We start from the raw sequence: 16,062 nt of genomic DNA, 5'->3' as shown, positions 1-16,062 counted from the left end.
GTTGTGACCCAGACCCAAGTAGGTAGTAATAAACTTAGTCCGTGGAAAAACAAACTTTATTCAAACAGCTGAGAATTACTTCATTTCCAGCGTCATTCAACTCAAAGTAAAACAAATGCCTCCCAACACAAATTCCTCAGTTATCTCACAAACCTTAGTCCAATTAGGCAAACTGCCAAAGGTCCTTCCTGGCAAACATCCAGAAGTCACAAAAACAAAGACGTACATGAAGCAGAAGATGGAGCAGAAGATGCCGCTACAAGGTTGTTTTCCGGCAAAGCTGAAACACCGATGCTGGTCTGTTTTAAGCCTTATGGGAGGGGCTAATCATCTCTTGGCCCTTCTCCCAAGTTGTCCTCTCTGCTTGAGCTGCTCTTGCCTTCTGGCAGCTCTTCTCATGCGTGCATTAGGAACAGGCTCCTCCTGTTCCTCTGTCTCACTACTATCAGGCTCTGGAGGCTCTGGAGTCCGCACCTCACTTCTTGATGGCCCTGGCCTCACCTCAGCCTCATCGCTGTCCGACTCCGTTGCCAGCTCCGTAGGCTGCTGACAGACCACAACACTATCTATCTATCATCTATCACCACAAATTCTTATTGTGGGAAATGTGGTATTTCTCTGGTCATAGAAACAATGAATGCTAGGCAGAGTACAGATTGTTGATGTTTCTGTGAAAAAAAATCAGTAATGCTGTCAACTGGAGAATACATTTACCTTTTAACCTTATTTTCTACTTTTTTAAAAAAACATTTTAAATCTCCCCCATGCTATAGGCATATAATTATTGCAGAAGATATTTCTTTTCAAAGAGCTCAGCATGACTCTAAGCCCCCCATATATTTCATAATTAAGTAGAAATAGAATTGACTTCTTGGCTGCCTGATCGCTCTTAAAATATAAACGCAGGTCTGTTCATCCCTGAGCCATTATGATGAATTTTTTTAATGATTTCTCTATAGAGATCCTCAATCATCCAGGTCATGGTTGTCCCAAAGGTGTTTTTTTCAAAAAATAATTGGACTTTTCGCGGTTTGACACTTTAAATTTCTTGGTTCTTAAAGTTAATATGTAAATAATCTCAATTTATTGCCATTGTTATTGATAATATTTGGGTTGTTGCAAGTTGGGCTACTATATAAGCTGCTTTGGGTTCAAATATTTACTATAGTGCAACTAAATGAGACATAATAATTTGAAAGATAACTGTTTTTAACTTTTCCTTTCGGTTTTTTTAGAAATAAAGAGTAATAATAATATAATGGTTAAGTATCATCCTAAATTCTGGACAGATGGAATCTATCAGTGTTGCCGGCAGACTGAAAAATTGGCACCTGGGTGTGAAAAATATAATCTCTTTGAAAATGGTAAGTGCCCTGCTACCTTTTTTTAAATTTTTTTTTTACAACAAACAAACATAAAAGCCTCTTCAATTCAATTACTGTGTGTTGGTGGGGTGTTTACATATCTCTTGTGCAATTTCAAGATAAACATTGCTTTCGTTCATCTAATCTTGCATTATCCAAATCTCTCACTCGATCAATTTTTAATTAAACAATGGTTATAACATTTCATGCTCTCATTTCGTGTTAATTTCTCCAAATTAGTGCTTTATCTAATACCATTATTCATCCATTCTCCTAGATTAATTTAATTCAATTGCTTCTCTTAACAATAACCTTTTTTAACTCTTTTCTAACATATCTTTCTTTCTAACCATTAATAAAATAAATCCCATATTTTATAATATTGCTTATCTTCTTATTCTCTAATTTCAAATGTCAATTTACTCATTTCTGCAGATTCCATTATCTTCCACGCCCTGCTACCTTATGGTCTGTCTGTATTTTCATAAATGCATCTTTTAAAAACCTTTACTAATGAGTGCAGTTGCTGTTATGTAATTCATTGGTGTACTACACACTGCTGCGGGCGCATTAAATTCATGTTTAACCTTTGACTTGCAATTTATGAGAAAATTATATATTTGGCTAATTGGAAAATGTCCCATTATCTTCTTCAGGAAAAAAAAATCTTGAACACTCTTGATCAACACTGAACGCTTAGAATTGTTTTAAAAATAAGATCTGATGAATTCAGGATATATAGTAGCTGTCGGTTCTTTTTAAATATATTTTCTTGTGTGATTTGTTTTCCTTGTGGTTTTTTGTATGGTAAATTGTTCATTTTTATTTTATTTTACGCTATTTTATGTTTGTTTAAAAATGGATTGATATCTCTGGAAAAAAATTGCTCAGACAGGGTTAGGGTTAGGTAATTGTGTCAAAATTCCTTCCTTCCTTCCTTCCTTCCTTCTTTCCTGCCTTCCTTCCTTCCTTCTTTCCTTCCTCCCTCCCTCCCTCCCATTCTTGTGTATATTTATGTTCATATTTTTTCTTCATCTTTATGGATATATTTACACTTCAGTATCACAACAGATTGATGATTGAATTTTAATATTGATAATAAAGAATAGCACCAGAATAAGAAAGCAGTCCATATGGTATCACATTACTCTGGGAAATTCATTCAGTTTCATTATTTTCTGTCCTGAAATACTTCCCAGAATATTAGTTTTAGGATAACAATAAACTGTATAATATAGCCATTATTTTAACATTAACAGAAACATAGAGGTTACTAGCAAAAATTGAAAACAGCTGTACAGTAAAAGGCACTTTTCAATATTCAATAACCTTAATGGATATGTGTCAACTTATACAGTTTTATTTTCTCTTGCTTTTTTAAAGGAATTAAAGCTCTACCTTCATCAATGACAGATAAACATAAGGTAAGAATAAAATTCAGCACACTAAACAAAAATGGGGGGGGGGGGAATTGCATTTAGTTTGGGATTTAGTTTGGGAATTCTGATAAAGTTATAGACTAAGTAATTGCTAAATTAAATGGATAGCTGTTTAAAAATTAAAGCGTAATTTATTCTTCTGCAAAATGGAACTTTCAACAATTTTTCCCACCAATTTCATATGTGTCTAAATCATTATCTTCAAAATCTGTAGCTACATAAGTCATAAAGGTAAAGGTTCCCCTCGCACATACGTGCTAGTTGTTGCCGACTCTAGGGGGCGGTGCTCATCTCCGTTTCAAAGCCAAAGAGCCAGCGCTGTCCAAAGATGTCTCCGTGGTCATGTGGCCGGCATGACTCAATGCCAAAGGCGCACGGAATGCTGTTACCTTCCCACCAAAGGTGGCCCCTATTTTTTCTACTTGCATTTTGACGTGCTTTCGAAACTGCTAGGTTGGCAAAAGCTGGGACAAGTAATAGGAGCTCACCCCGTTACACGGCAGCACTAGGGATTCGAACCGCTGAGCTGCCGACCTTTCGATTGACAAGCTCAATGTCCTAGCCCCTGAGCCACTGCGTCCCTTTACATAAGTCATACATAAGTCAAAAGATTGAAATGTATGCATTCTGAATGGGCTGGTGGTCTCCTCTAATCACAGTGCATGAAGGGTGAGGGGTACTTTTTTCCAACACTTGTCTCCATGTTGGGGGATAGACTGCCTATGGACCTCAGATATGTCCCCTGCATATTTTATTTTATTTTATTTTTTCCCATCCCACCAAAAATCACTCTGGGTGGTATAGAACAAAACTAAAAAACAGTGGATAAATACATAAAATCACTTATCATAACTATTATAAAAACAGTTTAAAACTAAAAAAAACAAAGCAAAACAGGGACGTTACAGACAAAAGGATGCTAATTATAACGGGGCCACCTCACAAGTTCATAATTCTTTTTTTTTTTATTTGAATTTATATCCCACCCTTCTCCGAAGACTCAGGGCGGCTTACACTATGTCAAGCAATAGTCTTCATCCGTTTGTATATTTATATACAAAGTCAACTTATTGCCCCCAACAATCTGGGTCCTCATTTTACCTACCTTATAAAGGATGGAAGGCTGAGTCAACCTTGGGCCTGGTGGGACTTGAACCTGCAGTAATTGCAAGCAGCTGCTGTTAATAACAGACTGCATTAGTCTGTTGAGCCACCAGAGGCCCATAAACTGCTAAAAATTGAATTTCTGTCAAAAGATGAGATGTTACTTGATTGAGACGATAACAATTGATAAATGATGTTTTTATTGTTATTTCTTTCCCCATTTCTCCCCGATCAGCTGGGACTTGGGAAGCAGAGAATAGATGGGGGCTGGGCCAGTCAGAATTTTTACTACCGGTTCTCCGAACTACTCAAAATTTCTACTATTGGTTCTCCAGAACTGGTCAGAACCTGCTGAAACCCACCTCTGATGGATAGATAGGCAGATAGATAGGTGTGGAGGAGAAGCTCATATTTTTACTTTTCTCTTCATAAACTTGGGAAATTTTAGGAAGAGCTACTTGTCTGAGCCAATTTATGCAATTTATGTCTGCAAAAGAACAAAAATGGCTCTTAGATTTCTTGTTTCCATTGATTTGTTCATTCTCTTGGCATCTAGTCATCATTTTTCAAAAACCTGCATTAAATGCATAATCTTCTAAAAGTACGCTATGACATTTCTTTGCAACATCAGACAACTTAATATGGAGTCACCTCAGCGAGGCAAACATTAAAAAAAAAAAAATTCCCTACTCATTAGTGTCTCCCTGTAGTTTCTGCTCTCTAATGAGTTTTTAGCAGTTCTCCACTATTCTCCTCCAGGCTGCCTGACTGGGAATTAAGCTTCACAGAGAATAAATTTCTCGTTCATTCATGTTAGCTCCAGAAAAACAAGTTTAGGAACTAGCAGTAACATGTAGTTACACCCTAATAATTGAGCAACCTAAGATGGACAAGCCTCTAACTATGATACCTGTACTAGTCACCATTACTCATAGGCATATGGTATATGTCAGCGAGTTTCACTCAGGGATATCATAGACATATCATTAGATTAATAATGAGTTCTTTCAACCCATAAAGTGCAATATCGATATGGTCTCATTGACTCTAATGAGGATATCAATCTGCTCTCCCCATTTCCCTCCAGAATGAATGAAATTTGGGGTTATTTTACTCCATGGTTACAGGACAAAGATTAAACAAGAAATTTGGGGTGAGGTTGGGTTGTGCTATGTGATTTTTAAATAGCTGATACAAATAACGTGTGTGCATATGTATATAATAGATACATAACAAATCTGAATGAAGTTTTCAGGCCTGCCTTTCCGGGAATATGTGTTATTAAATTCCAGAAAAATATATTTGGATTTTTTTTTTGTCCCAGGGATTCTTTAGAGAAGAGATTTGATTGTTTTTCATATATTTTGGGCAGTAGTGGAATCCATTTTTTTTTACTACCAGTTCTGTGGGCATGGCTTGGTGGACGTGGCAGGGGAAGGATACTGCAAAATCTCCATTCCCACCTCAATCCAGAGGAAGGATACTGCAAAATCCCCATTCCCACCCCACTGCAGGGAAAGGATACTGCAAAATCTGCATTCCCACTCAACTCCTGGGGAAGGATACTGCAAAATCCCCATTCCCACCCCACTTTGGGGCCAGCCAGAGGTGATATTTGCCGGTTCTCTGAACTGCTCAAAATTTCCGCTACCGGTTCTCCAGAACCCGTCAGAACCTGCTGGATTTCACCCCTGATTTTGGGGCATGTTTGCATCATGGAACAATTCACAAGTAAATAACCTTCTTAGTGTTGGAGAGATAATAATTAAAGCTAGTTTGCTTTTCTTTTTGTTTTCTGCTCAAGTAACAGCTATGGGTTTTCCAGAATCCTGTATTTGGTAGTAAAACGGAGGGTTCTGAATCCAAGATTAATTTGCAACCTTACTTTTTTTTACTGTACTACCTTTTAGCGGTTTCCTTCATCATAAGGATAGCTCAGGCCGGGATAGCTCAGGCAGTAGAGAAGCCTGTTATTAGAACACAAAGCCTGCAATTACTGCAGGTTCAAGCCCGGCCCGAGGTTGACTCAGCCTTCCACCCTTTATAAGGTAGGTAAAATGAGGACCCAGATTGTTGGGGGGGCAATAAGTTGACTTTGTAAAAAAAATATACAAATAGAATGAGACTATTGCCTTATACATTGTAAGCCACCCTGAGTCTTCGGAGAAGGGCGGGGTATAAATGTAAACAAAAATAAATAAATAAACACAAGCTCATTTTTAATTTTTTAAATGTACCTGTGTTCGTTCCATGAGAACAGCAAATAGGATAACTTAAATGTACTTGAATAAATTGGTTGCTTGCATTTTTAATTGTCTTCCTAGAGCATAATTTTGTGTAAAAGTATTTTATCCTGCTTCGTTGAGAATAACCATTGGGAAAATAGAGGCATCCCAAATAATTGTCTTAGTAATTACAATTATCAGAATATTTCAATCAATAACAGATCATAACTTTTTAAGTTTCAGAGAAGGCCCCCACCTCCTGTTCCTCCAGAAGAAGAAGAGGAAGAGGAAGAAGTGGTAATAGCCATGTATGACTTTGAGCCCACGGAACTTCATGATTTGAAATTAGAAAGAGGTCAAGAATATATCGTAATTGAAAAAAATGACATCCATTGGTGGAAAGCAAAAGATAGATATGGGTAAGGAATGCAATTATCTAGTTTAGGTTTAAGTACAGGCAGAAATAGTTTACATGTTATATACAATATGCATAAATGCATTACGACTGTCTTTGCTAATATTTTATTGTGGTTTTCATACCTCTATAGTAGTGATGGTTAACCTTTTTGGTGCCAAATGCTCAAATCCCCCCGCACAAGCGTGCACGTTTCCTATGCATGTGCCTCACCGCCGTGCACTCAGAGCCCTCTCCCCGTGCATGCGCCCCGCCCTTTCACAGGCACCCTGCCCCCATCTTGGCTTTCAGGTTGGTGTAGTAGGCTTTCCAGGCCCAAAACCGAGTGTGGTGGCATGCATGTGCAAACCCCCCCCAAATGCAGTGCGAGCGCTCCCAGGCATGCATCCCATCCCCGGTGCATACGCACACATGTCCCCCGTATGCGTCCATCCCCCCACACACACACACGCATGGCAGAGATCTGAAGACCAGCTGGCTGGCGGGAGGCGCACGAGGATGTGCGGTGGAGCTGGGCTGGGGCGACAGCTGGCATGCCCGCAAAGCAGGCTCTTGAGTGCCACCTGTGGATGCCATAGGTTCACCATCACGGCTCTATAGTATACTTTAACAAAATTAAAATAGAAATAGGTTTTTGGTAGATTTGGGTGAGTTTCAGTCTCAGCGACTCAGAATTGACTCAGCCTTCCAAGGTGGATAAAATGAGGACCCAGATTGTTGGGGGCAATAGGCTGACTCTGTAAACTATTTAGAGAGGGCTGTAAAGCACTATGAAGCGGTATATATACCGTATTTTTCAGAGTATAAGATGCAGCTTAGTTTTTGGGGAGGAAAATAAGAAAAAAAGCTGATTGGCAGGTGGATAGGCCTCCTGGAATACCGCCAATCAGCTGTTCCCAGAGGTGAATTTTAGCAACAGGTTCCTTGGTTGTGAGCTCTGTGCCTTGCTTTTTTTTTTTTTTGCTTTTTTTTTCTGCCTCTGAAACTCCATTTCAGAAAAAACCTTTTTCTGCCTCTGAAAGCCTCCGAAACAGAACTTCAGAAAAAAAAGCTTCTGAAACTCTCTGTCTGGGAGCTTCTTTTCTGAAGCTTCTTTCAGCCTCTGAAACCTCAGGTTGAGAAGCTGGGCAGGGCTACATTCGGAGTATAAGATGCACCCAGATTTTCACCCTCTTTTTGGGGGGGGGAAAGGTGTGTCTTATACTCCAAAAAATACGGTAAGTCTAAGCAGTATTGCTATTGCTAAAAATAGGACAAAGATTTGATGGGTTTGCTCATGTTCATGAGATCAGGGAATGAATGGTAGGTTTGAACTGTTGTTGGTCATTTTCAAAAGGCATCTGTACCATTCAGGCTTTAAGATTAGCCATGGAAAAATTCATCACCTTTGCAAGAGAGAAGGGGCCACATTATTTCAGTAACAGTTTCCTCTTTGCTCAACTTTCTTTCTTCCCTCTTTTTAATTTTTTGAATATTTAATTTATTATGATATTTACACTACACAGTAGACTCCATAGAAGGCCTGGTGCTTACAGATCCATAAATCTTTTTGTTCTGAACAATTTTTTTAAAAAGTTTTAAAATAGATCAAAACTAATACGGATTCATAAAAAGTAAGAAAAAAATAACCAGAATAATCAAAAAGAAAGCTCCCAGTGCAAAAAAGGGAAAAACATAAAATTAAAAGACAAAGATAAAAAAAAAATGGCTTCCAAAGTTCCAATCTTTATCGCAATACAGTTATCTATCCACTATGGGTGCTGGGATGCCTGCAAACAGCATTACCTAATAATTGTAGATTCTGCAAATTAAATTAAAAAAAAGAAAAAGAAAAAAGTCTTATATGAGATATCAAAGACTTCAGGTGAGAACTACAGTATATTATAGAATTTCACTAAAAAAACCAGATTCTTGTTCTTTTCCTTGAGTCTGATAATGCTGAAATCTTATGTGTTTTTTAATTTGGGAGGGCACGGGAGAGAGAGAGAGACTAAAAGATGGCAATCATGTCTTAGGAAAATTGCGTCCTTTCAGCGCAAGAGCAATCTTAATTTTCTCACTGCCTGAGTTTTAAAATGGCTGAACAAAAAGCATAATGCGCTTTGATGTCTTCAGGTAATAACTGAAAGAAATCTGTTAGTACATTTTTTCTACATGGCTTTTAGTGTCCTAGATGGTTTACATATGGAATTCAAACATTTCTTACCAATTATAGCCCTATTAAAATATACATTTTTTAAAATTTGAATTTATATCCCACCCTTCTCCGAAGACTTAGGGCGGCTTACACTGTGTTAAGCAATAGTCTTCATCCATTTGTATATTATATACAAAGTCAACTTTTATTGCCCCCAACAATCTGGGTCCTCATTTTACCTACCTTATAAAGGATGGAAGGCTGAGTCAACCTTGGGCCTGGTGGGACTTGAACCTGCAGTAATTGCAAGCAGCTGCATTAATAACAGACTGTCTTAGTAGTCTGAGCCACCAGAGGCCCTTTTTTGTAATGCATTTTAGTATACTGATAATCCTTGACTCTCAAGCACAATTGAGCCCAAAATTTCTGTTACTGATACATTTGTTAGGGGAGTTTTGCCCCGTTTTACAACCTTTCTGGCCACCGTTGTTAAGTGGATCACTGCAGTTAAGTTAGTCGCACAATTGTTAAGTGAATCCGGCTTCCCCATTGACGTTGCTTGTCGGAAGGTCGCAAAAGGGGATCACATGACCCCAGGACTCTGCAACCGTCATAAATATGAGTCACTTGCCAAGTGTCTGAATTTTGATCATGGGGATGTTGCAACGGTCATAGGTATGAAAATCATAAGTCCGTTTTTTCAGTGCTTTTGTAACTCTGAACAGTCACTAAACGAACTGTTATAAGGCAAGGACTGCCTGTATTGTTCCTTTTTATCTCTCTAGAAACCAGGGATATATTCCAAGCAATTACGTAACAGGAAAGAAGTCCAACAGTCTGGAGCAGTATGAGTAAGTCAATATTTATATAGCAAATGGATTTTATCTCAAGGATTTTGTCATAGCCAAGTATAAACTTTCCCATTAAGATTCATTATTTATTTATTTATTTATTTATTTTTTCACAACAATACCTGTAACTATCATACAGAAAGGTTATATAGTATATAAAGGTATAAGCATATATATATAGGAAAAAGAAAAGAAAAACAATAGAACAGGAACGGTAGGCACGTTTGTGCGCTTATGCATGCCCCTTATGGTCCTCTTAGGAATGGGGTGAGGTCAATAGTAGAAAGTTTTAGGATAAAGCTTTTAGGATTATGGGAAGAGACCACAGAGTCAGGTAAAGTATTCCAAGCACTGATGATTCTGTTACAAAAGTCATATTTTCTGCAATCTAGATTAAAGCGGTTGACATTAAGTTTAAATCTATTAGTTGCTCTAGTATTATTGCAATTAAAGCTGAAGTAGTCTTTGACAGGAAGGACATTACAATAGATTATTCTGTGAGTTAAACTTAGGTCTTGTTGAAGGCGACGGAGTTCCAAGTTTTCTAAGCCGAGGATTTCAAGTCTGGTGGGATAAGGTATTTTATTGTTTTCAGAGGAATGGAGAACTCTTCTTGTAAAGTATTTCTGGACACGTTCAATTGTATTGATGTCAGAGATGTGGTGAGGGTTCCAAACAGGCGAACTGTATTCTAGAATTAGTAAGCTGTCTTTTGAACTGCCTTATTAAAATGCACTTTATTTTATTTAAAGTACTCTTATAGTTTAGCTTTTTTTATAAATGGTTTTATTGACTCTTTTTATTAAATATTGAAGCAAATTGAAGCAAAAGAAAGAGGACACAATAGAGGCATAAATACACACACACACACACACAGGCACAGTGTAGATAAAGTGGACATGAAAAAACTATTTTCCTCTTCCCAAAAAATGCTAGAACCAGAGGCCATCCAATAAAATTGAATCCTAGAAGGATCACGAGAAACAAAAGGATTTTTTAAAAAAATGAAATACATAATTTGGAATTTGCTTCCATGAGATATAGTGCTGGCTACCACTTCGGCTGGCTTCAAAAAAGAGTTGGACCAACTCATAGGGGTATATTTTGGAAGATAAGCATCAGACCCATAGAACGCTCCAACTTCAATACCAGAAAAGTGCTTTGAAGTATGCAGAACATGAATGTGGCACTGGCCCAGAACTCCTTAAAGCAGCCACCTTTTTTTCTGAGACGGTGATTATCTTCTGCAGCTGCACCATGGGAAGAGATGTGTTTGTAGGTGCAGTTAGGTGCTACCTCATGAGCTTTGAAAAATGTATTTTGCCTTCAAATCTAAAGACCTAGTAAAGAGACATATACATGCAAAGGTAGCACTTATATATAATATGCTAAACTTTTACTGATTTCTTCATTAGGTGGTATTGCAGAAATCTGAACAGAAGTCAGGCGGAACAACTTCTCAGAAATGAGGTAGGCTTACCATTATTTTGATAAAATAAAAGGGAAGAATAGAATGACATTGCCATAGGTGTATACTACAAGCCATCCAATCAAATAGAGGAAATAGATGAATTTTTTGCTAGTCAGTTAATTAAGGTATGTAAAGAAGCACACACAATAGAAATGGGGGACTTTAACTACGCTGACATCATCTGGGAGACAAACTCTGCACCTAGTGGAAGATCAAACGGATTCCTGACAAACGTAGCTGACGATTTTGTTTCCCAAAGAGATAGAGAAGCAATTAGAGGGTCAGCCATACTGGACCTAATTCTCACTAAGAGAAATTAAATGATAAAAGGCATTGAAGCAGTGGTGGGATTCAGCCAGTTTGCACCACTTCGGGAGAACCGGTTGTTAATTTTCTGAGCAGTTTGGTGAACTGATTGTTGGAAGAAATCATTAGGGCAGAGAACCGGTTATTAAATTATTTGAATCCCACCACTGCATTGAAGTTACAGGAACCATGGGGAGGAGTGACCAAGCAATATTGCAATTCAACATTATGCAAGCAAAAGCAATAGAACAAAGTCAAACTAGAGTCTCTTGGACTTTAAGGAAGCTAATTTCTTGGGAAAGATTCCATGGATGAGAATCCTCAAGGAGAAAACAACCCAAGAAGCTTGGGAAGCTTTGAAAAGTTAGATATAAAAGCCCAGTCTAGCACAATTCCAATGAAGAAGAAAAATAGATCTCTAAAGAAACCAGCATGGCTGCACATGGAACTCTGTGATAAACTGAAAGACAAAAAGGACAAGTATAAAAACTGAAAAGAGGGGCAAATAATAAGGGCAGAAAATCAGCAAGTAGCCTGAACCTGCAAAGATGAAGTCAGGAAAGCTAAGGCTCAGAATGAACTAAGGGTTGTGACAAAAGTAAAAAAAAATTACAAAAAAGCTTCTTGCAAAATGCAAAAAACAAGAAAAAAGTCAAGGCCCTGTCTTAGGCCCAGTACTCTTCAATATCTTAATCAATGATTCCGATGAGAGGATAGAAAGGGAACTCATCAAATTTACAGGCGACATCAACTGGCAGGAATAGCCAGCTAGCCTATCCAGAAGACAGGCTAAAGATACAGCAGGATCCCGACAGATTGAACACTGGACCTATCTAACAAAATGAAATTCAGTGGAGAGAAAAGTAAGGTTCTACACTTATCCCAGGAAAACCAAATGCACAAGTATAGAATAGGTAGTACCTGCCTCAATAGTAGCAACTGCGAGAAGATAGCGGCCAATTATTTAAATATGAGTCAGCAGTCTGCTGCAGCTGCCAAGAAAAACAGAGGAATAGGATCAAGATCGTGGGAAGTGTTAATACCACTTTATAATGGGCCACACTTGGAATACTGCGTCTAGTTTTGGTCTCCACAATATATAAAAAAAAGGGGAGACTCTAGAAAGAGTACAGAGAAGAGCAACCAAGATGATTAAGGGACTGGAGGCTAAAACATACGAAGAACGGTTTCAGGAATTGGATATGCCTAGTCTAGTGAAAAGAAGGACCAGGGTTGACATGATAGCAGTGTTCCAATATTTGAGGGTCTTCCACAAAGAAAGGGGGGGTGTCAACCTATTGCAGGGATCTCCAAGCTTGGTCCCTTTAAGACTTGTGGACTTCGACTCCCAGAATCGACTCCTCTGGGAGTCGAAGTCCACAAGTCTTAAAGGGACCAAGCTTGGAGATCCCTGACCTATTGTCCAAAGCAGTAGAAGGCAAGAAGGCAAAAAGCAGTGGATGGAAACTAATCAAGGAGAGAACCAACCTAGAACTAAGGAGAAATTTCCTGACAGAACAACTTAACAGTGGAATGATTTGTCTCCAGAAGCTGTGAAGGTTCTGGAGGTTTTTAAGAAGAGACCAGACAGCCCGTTGTGTAAAATGGTACATGATCTCCCGGTTGAGCAGAGGGTTGGACTAGAAGATATCCGAGGTCCCTTCCAGCTCTGTTATTCCGCTCTGTTATTTTGTTCAATGCTTCTAAGTAAAATCCGATACAAAACTGTTAGCAAATGCTCAATGTTCATTAGAATTATGCAAAGCATTTCAAAGAGGAGCTTTGCCAAGTATGCTGGAGTGTCCCAAGCACCTCTTTTGGGAACTTTAAAACATCCATGTCCTTTGGAAGATTCACAGAAGTACTTTGAGAGAGATCTTCGTGTGAGTGTGTAACAATCAAATTTTAAGTCTGATATTTTTTTTAACATCAAGAGTGTTCTAACGCTTCAAAGAGAGCTGCTTTGTTCCTGGTAGCATTTTTTTCCCACCAGGAAACAGCTTGTCAGGGCAGAGCTAGCATTTATCATGGTTGGAGTCAGGGGTGAAATGCTCTCGGTTTGGAGTGGATCGCGCGATCCAGTAGCGATGGGGGCAAGTAGTTCGGAGAACCGGTAGCAAAAATCCCTGCCCCCCTCCCCCACCACCCACACCTCGCTGTTCCTCTTCTCCGTCCCTGAAGCTCTCGGTGGTGATATAGCTGCAGACGGCCTTAAATGACTGCCACGGCGCTTCGAAGGGCCGCACTACAGCTGATCAGTGCTGTAGGCGGCTAGTAGACTGGTGCCTCTATTTTTAAAGAAGGTAGACTGGTGCCTCCCAAAAAAAAGGCAATTGATAGACCGGTGCCTCTATTTTTAAAGAAGGTAGACCAGTGCGCTCCCAAGTTTTGTATACTTTATTATTTTTATTATTTATTATTATTGGCCACGCCTATTCAGTCACCTGACCACCAAGCCATGCCCACCACTTAAGCCACGCCCACAGAACCAGTAGGGAAATTTTTTAGATTTCACCCCTCGTTGGAGTCAGTGGTGGGATTCAGCGGTTTGGGCCGGCTCTGGTGAACCAGCAGTAAGTTGCTGGCTGGCCCCACCCATCCCTGCCCCGCCCCTTATAGTACTCCCCAAGCTCCCCATTTTGGCTCCCAGGTAAGTGCAGGGAGGCCTACTAGGCTCAAAACGGAACTCGGAGGGTGCAGTGCACCCCTCTGCGGTCTTTTTTCGCTCCCAGGAGGCTGCAGGGAGACCTCCTAGGCCCAAAATGGAGCACAGGGGAAGCCCGTCTTTGCTCCCAGGGGGGTGCAGGAATCCGAGTGCTGCCTGTTACACCTCCTGGCCACACCCACCTTGGCCACGCCCACCCAACCAGTCATTAGGGCAGAGAACCTGTTGTTAAATAATTTGAATCCCACCGCTGGATGGAGTCCCTTACAATTGAAATGCCAAATTAGTTTCGTAAGTAAATTGTGAATCTTGCAAATCATGCAACAAAGAATTTTCGTTGGTTTCTAATAAAAGTTTTATTTCTTTTTCTTGGATTTTAGGATAAAGAAGGGGGGTTTATGGTGAGGGACTCCAGTCAACCAGGTTTATATACAGTATCGCTTTACGCAAAATTTGGAGGGTAAGTTTCTGATCCAAGTGATGACAGCTAGTTTTCCCGTCAACATTTTAAATATATTCTTACATGCTTACAGAGACATAGCCCTATAAAAATGAAATCTTCTCTTGAGGCTTTAAGTAAGAGGACATCCATTTATTGACACAACAAATCAGCTCAATTGAACTACCGTATTTTTCAGAGTATAAGACGCTATGTTGTGGCTCCAGCCCCCGAACCTGGCCCCATGCCCGAAAGTGACTCCGAGAGTGAAGGGGAAGGGCCGGTAAGGCTTACCTCAGAAGCACCAATTCCTTTGGCCCGGCTCCAGGAGCCAGAACCAGGCCAGTCGGAGGACCTAATGAGGCTGACATCCCCTGATTCCTCCCTTCCTCAGGCTACGCCTTCAGACGCAGCTGATAATCATACTAATCGAGCCTGGATCGAACCACGCTTCAGAAGATTAGAGAGCCGGCGTCATCAAAGGGAAGGGTGGGGCAGGAGCCCCACCCCACAGGATATATAAGGAGCTTTGGGACTGCTCTCAGCTCCACGGGAAGCAAATTAGATGAACCGTGTCGAAGTGAGCTGAAGTCTTAATCTGTTTGAACTTTTTGGCAGGCAGTTGCGTTTTCTCGGCCAGGACTGATAGGAGCCGTGTATCCACTGGCTGTAGGCCAGCTCGTTACTCCAAAGTGAGGACGGAGACAGAACATGCTCTGGAGTATAAGACACACCTACTTTTTGGGGGGAGGAAAATAAGAAAAAAAAATCTGTCTCCCAGCAATTTGCCTCATTGCAACAAGCAGCAGAGGCCTTCAAGTCAATAGGCCATGGCAATCCCTGCAGCGTGAAACAGCTGAGGGTCGGGAGGCCGATCCAACCGACAATCAACTGCTTGTGCCAATCAGGCTGTGCTGAAGCTGAAACGGACTGTTTGCTGTTTGCTGTAACATGGTAAATTGCTGGCTGTACTGAAGCTGAAACGGGCTGTTTGCTGTAAGGAGGTAAATTGCTGGGAGGCGGAGGCCAAAGGGTAGGGCCTGGTGGATGGGCGGGGCTACATTTGGTGTACAAGACACACCCCAATTTTCACCCTCTTTTATGGGAGGAAAAAGTGCGTCTTCTACTCCGAAAAATATGGTAAATAAAATGCTGCCTGATTTTGATGTGACTGTGTTGCCGCTACAGGTAGTTCTCAACTTACAACATTTCATTTAGTGACTGTTCACCGTTACAACAGCGTTGAAAAAAGTGGCTTATGATTGCTTTTCACACTTACGATGGTTGCAGCATCCCCATGGTCATGTGATCAGAAATTAGATGCTTGGCAACTGACTCATATTTATGACGGTTGCGGTGTCCTGGGGTCATGTGATCCCTTTTGCGACCTTTTCACAAGCAAAGTCATTGGGGAAGCCAGATTGATTTAACAACTGTGTTACTAACTTAATAACTGCACCAATTCACTGCAATATCAACTGGCAAGAAAGGTCGTAAAACGGGGTAAAACTCACTTAACAAATGTCTCACTTATTAACCGAAATTTTAGGCTCAACTGGGGTCGTAAGTCGAGGACTACCTATATTAGATTAAAGTTTAGTTTAGTTTAGTTTTAGTTTTATTAGATTTTTATACCGCCCTTCTCC

At 40.0% G+C, this 16,062-nt stretch overlaps 1 protein-coding gene across 10 annotated transcripts in view; it reads left to right on the top strand.

The window, feature by feature from the left end:
- Positions 1-16,062, top strand: part of LOC131202771 (tyrosine-protein kinase Tec-like) — a 144,004-nt gene that overhangs the window by 58,080 nt on the left and 69,862 nt on the right. For 9 of the 10 annotated variants that reach the window (XM_058192026.1, XM_058192027.1, XM_058192025.1 and 6 more), the window contains 6 exons: positions 1,236-1,364; positions 2,748-2,788; positions 6,370-6,551; positions 9,470-9,535; positions 10,951-11,005; positions 14,358-14,437. In XM_058192026.1, coding sequence (XP_058048009.1) covers positions 1,259-1,364; positions 2,748-2,788; positions 6,370-6,551; positions 9,470-9,535; positions 10,951-11,005; positions 14,358-14,437 — 530 coding nt within the window. In that variant the 5' untranslated portion in view covers positions 1,236-1,258. Of the gene's footprint in view, positions 1-1,235; positions 1,365-2,747; positions 2,789-6,369; positions 6,552-9,469; positions 9,536-10,950; positions 11,006-14,357; positions 14,438-14,633; positions 14,997-16,062 lie in introns of those variants that run through there. The other variant, XM_058192028.1, reaches the window with a different exon arrangement.

Source organism: Ahaetulla prasina, chromosome 8 (genome assembly GCF_028640845.1).
Source record: "Ahaetulla prasina isolate Xishuangbanna chromosome 8, ASM2864084v1, whole genome shotgun sequence".
Lineage (NCBI taxonomy): Eukaryota > Metazoa > Chordata > Lepidosauria > Squamata > Colubridae > Ahaetulla > Ahaetulla prasina.
Note: the sequence above shows the minus strand (reverse complement) of the source record. Positions and strands in the feature narration are given on the sequence as shown.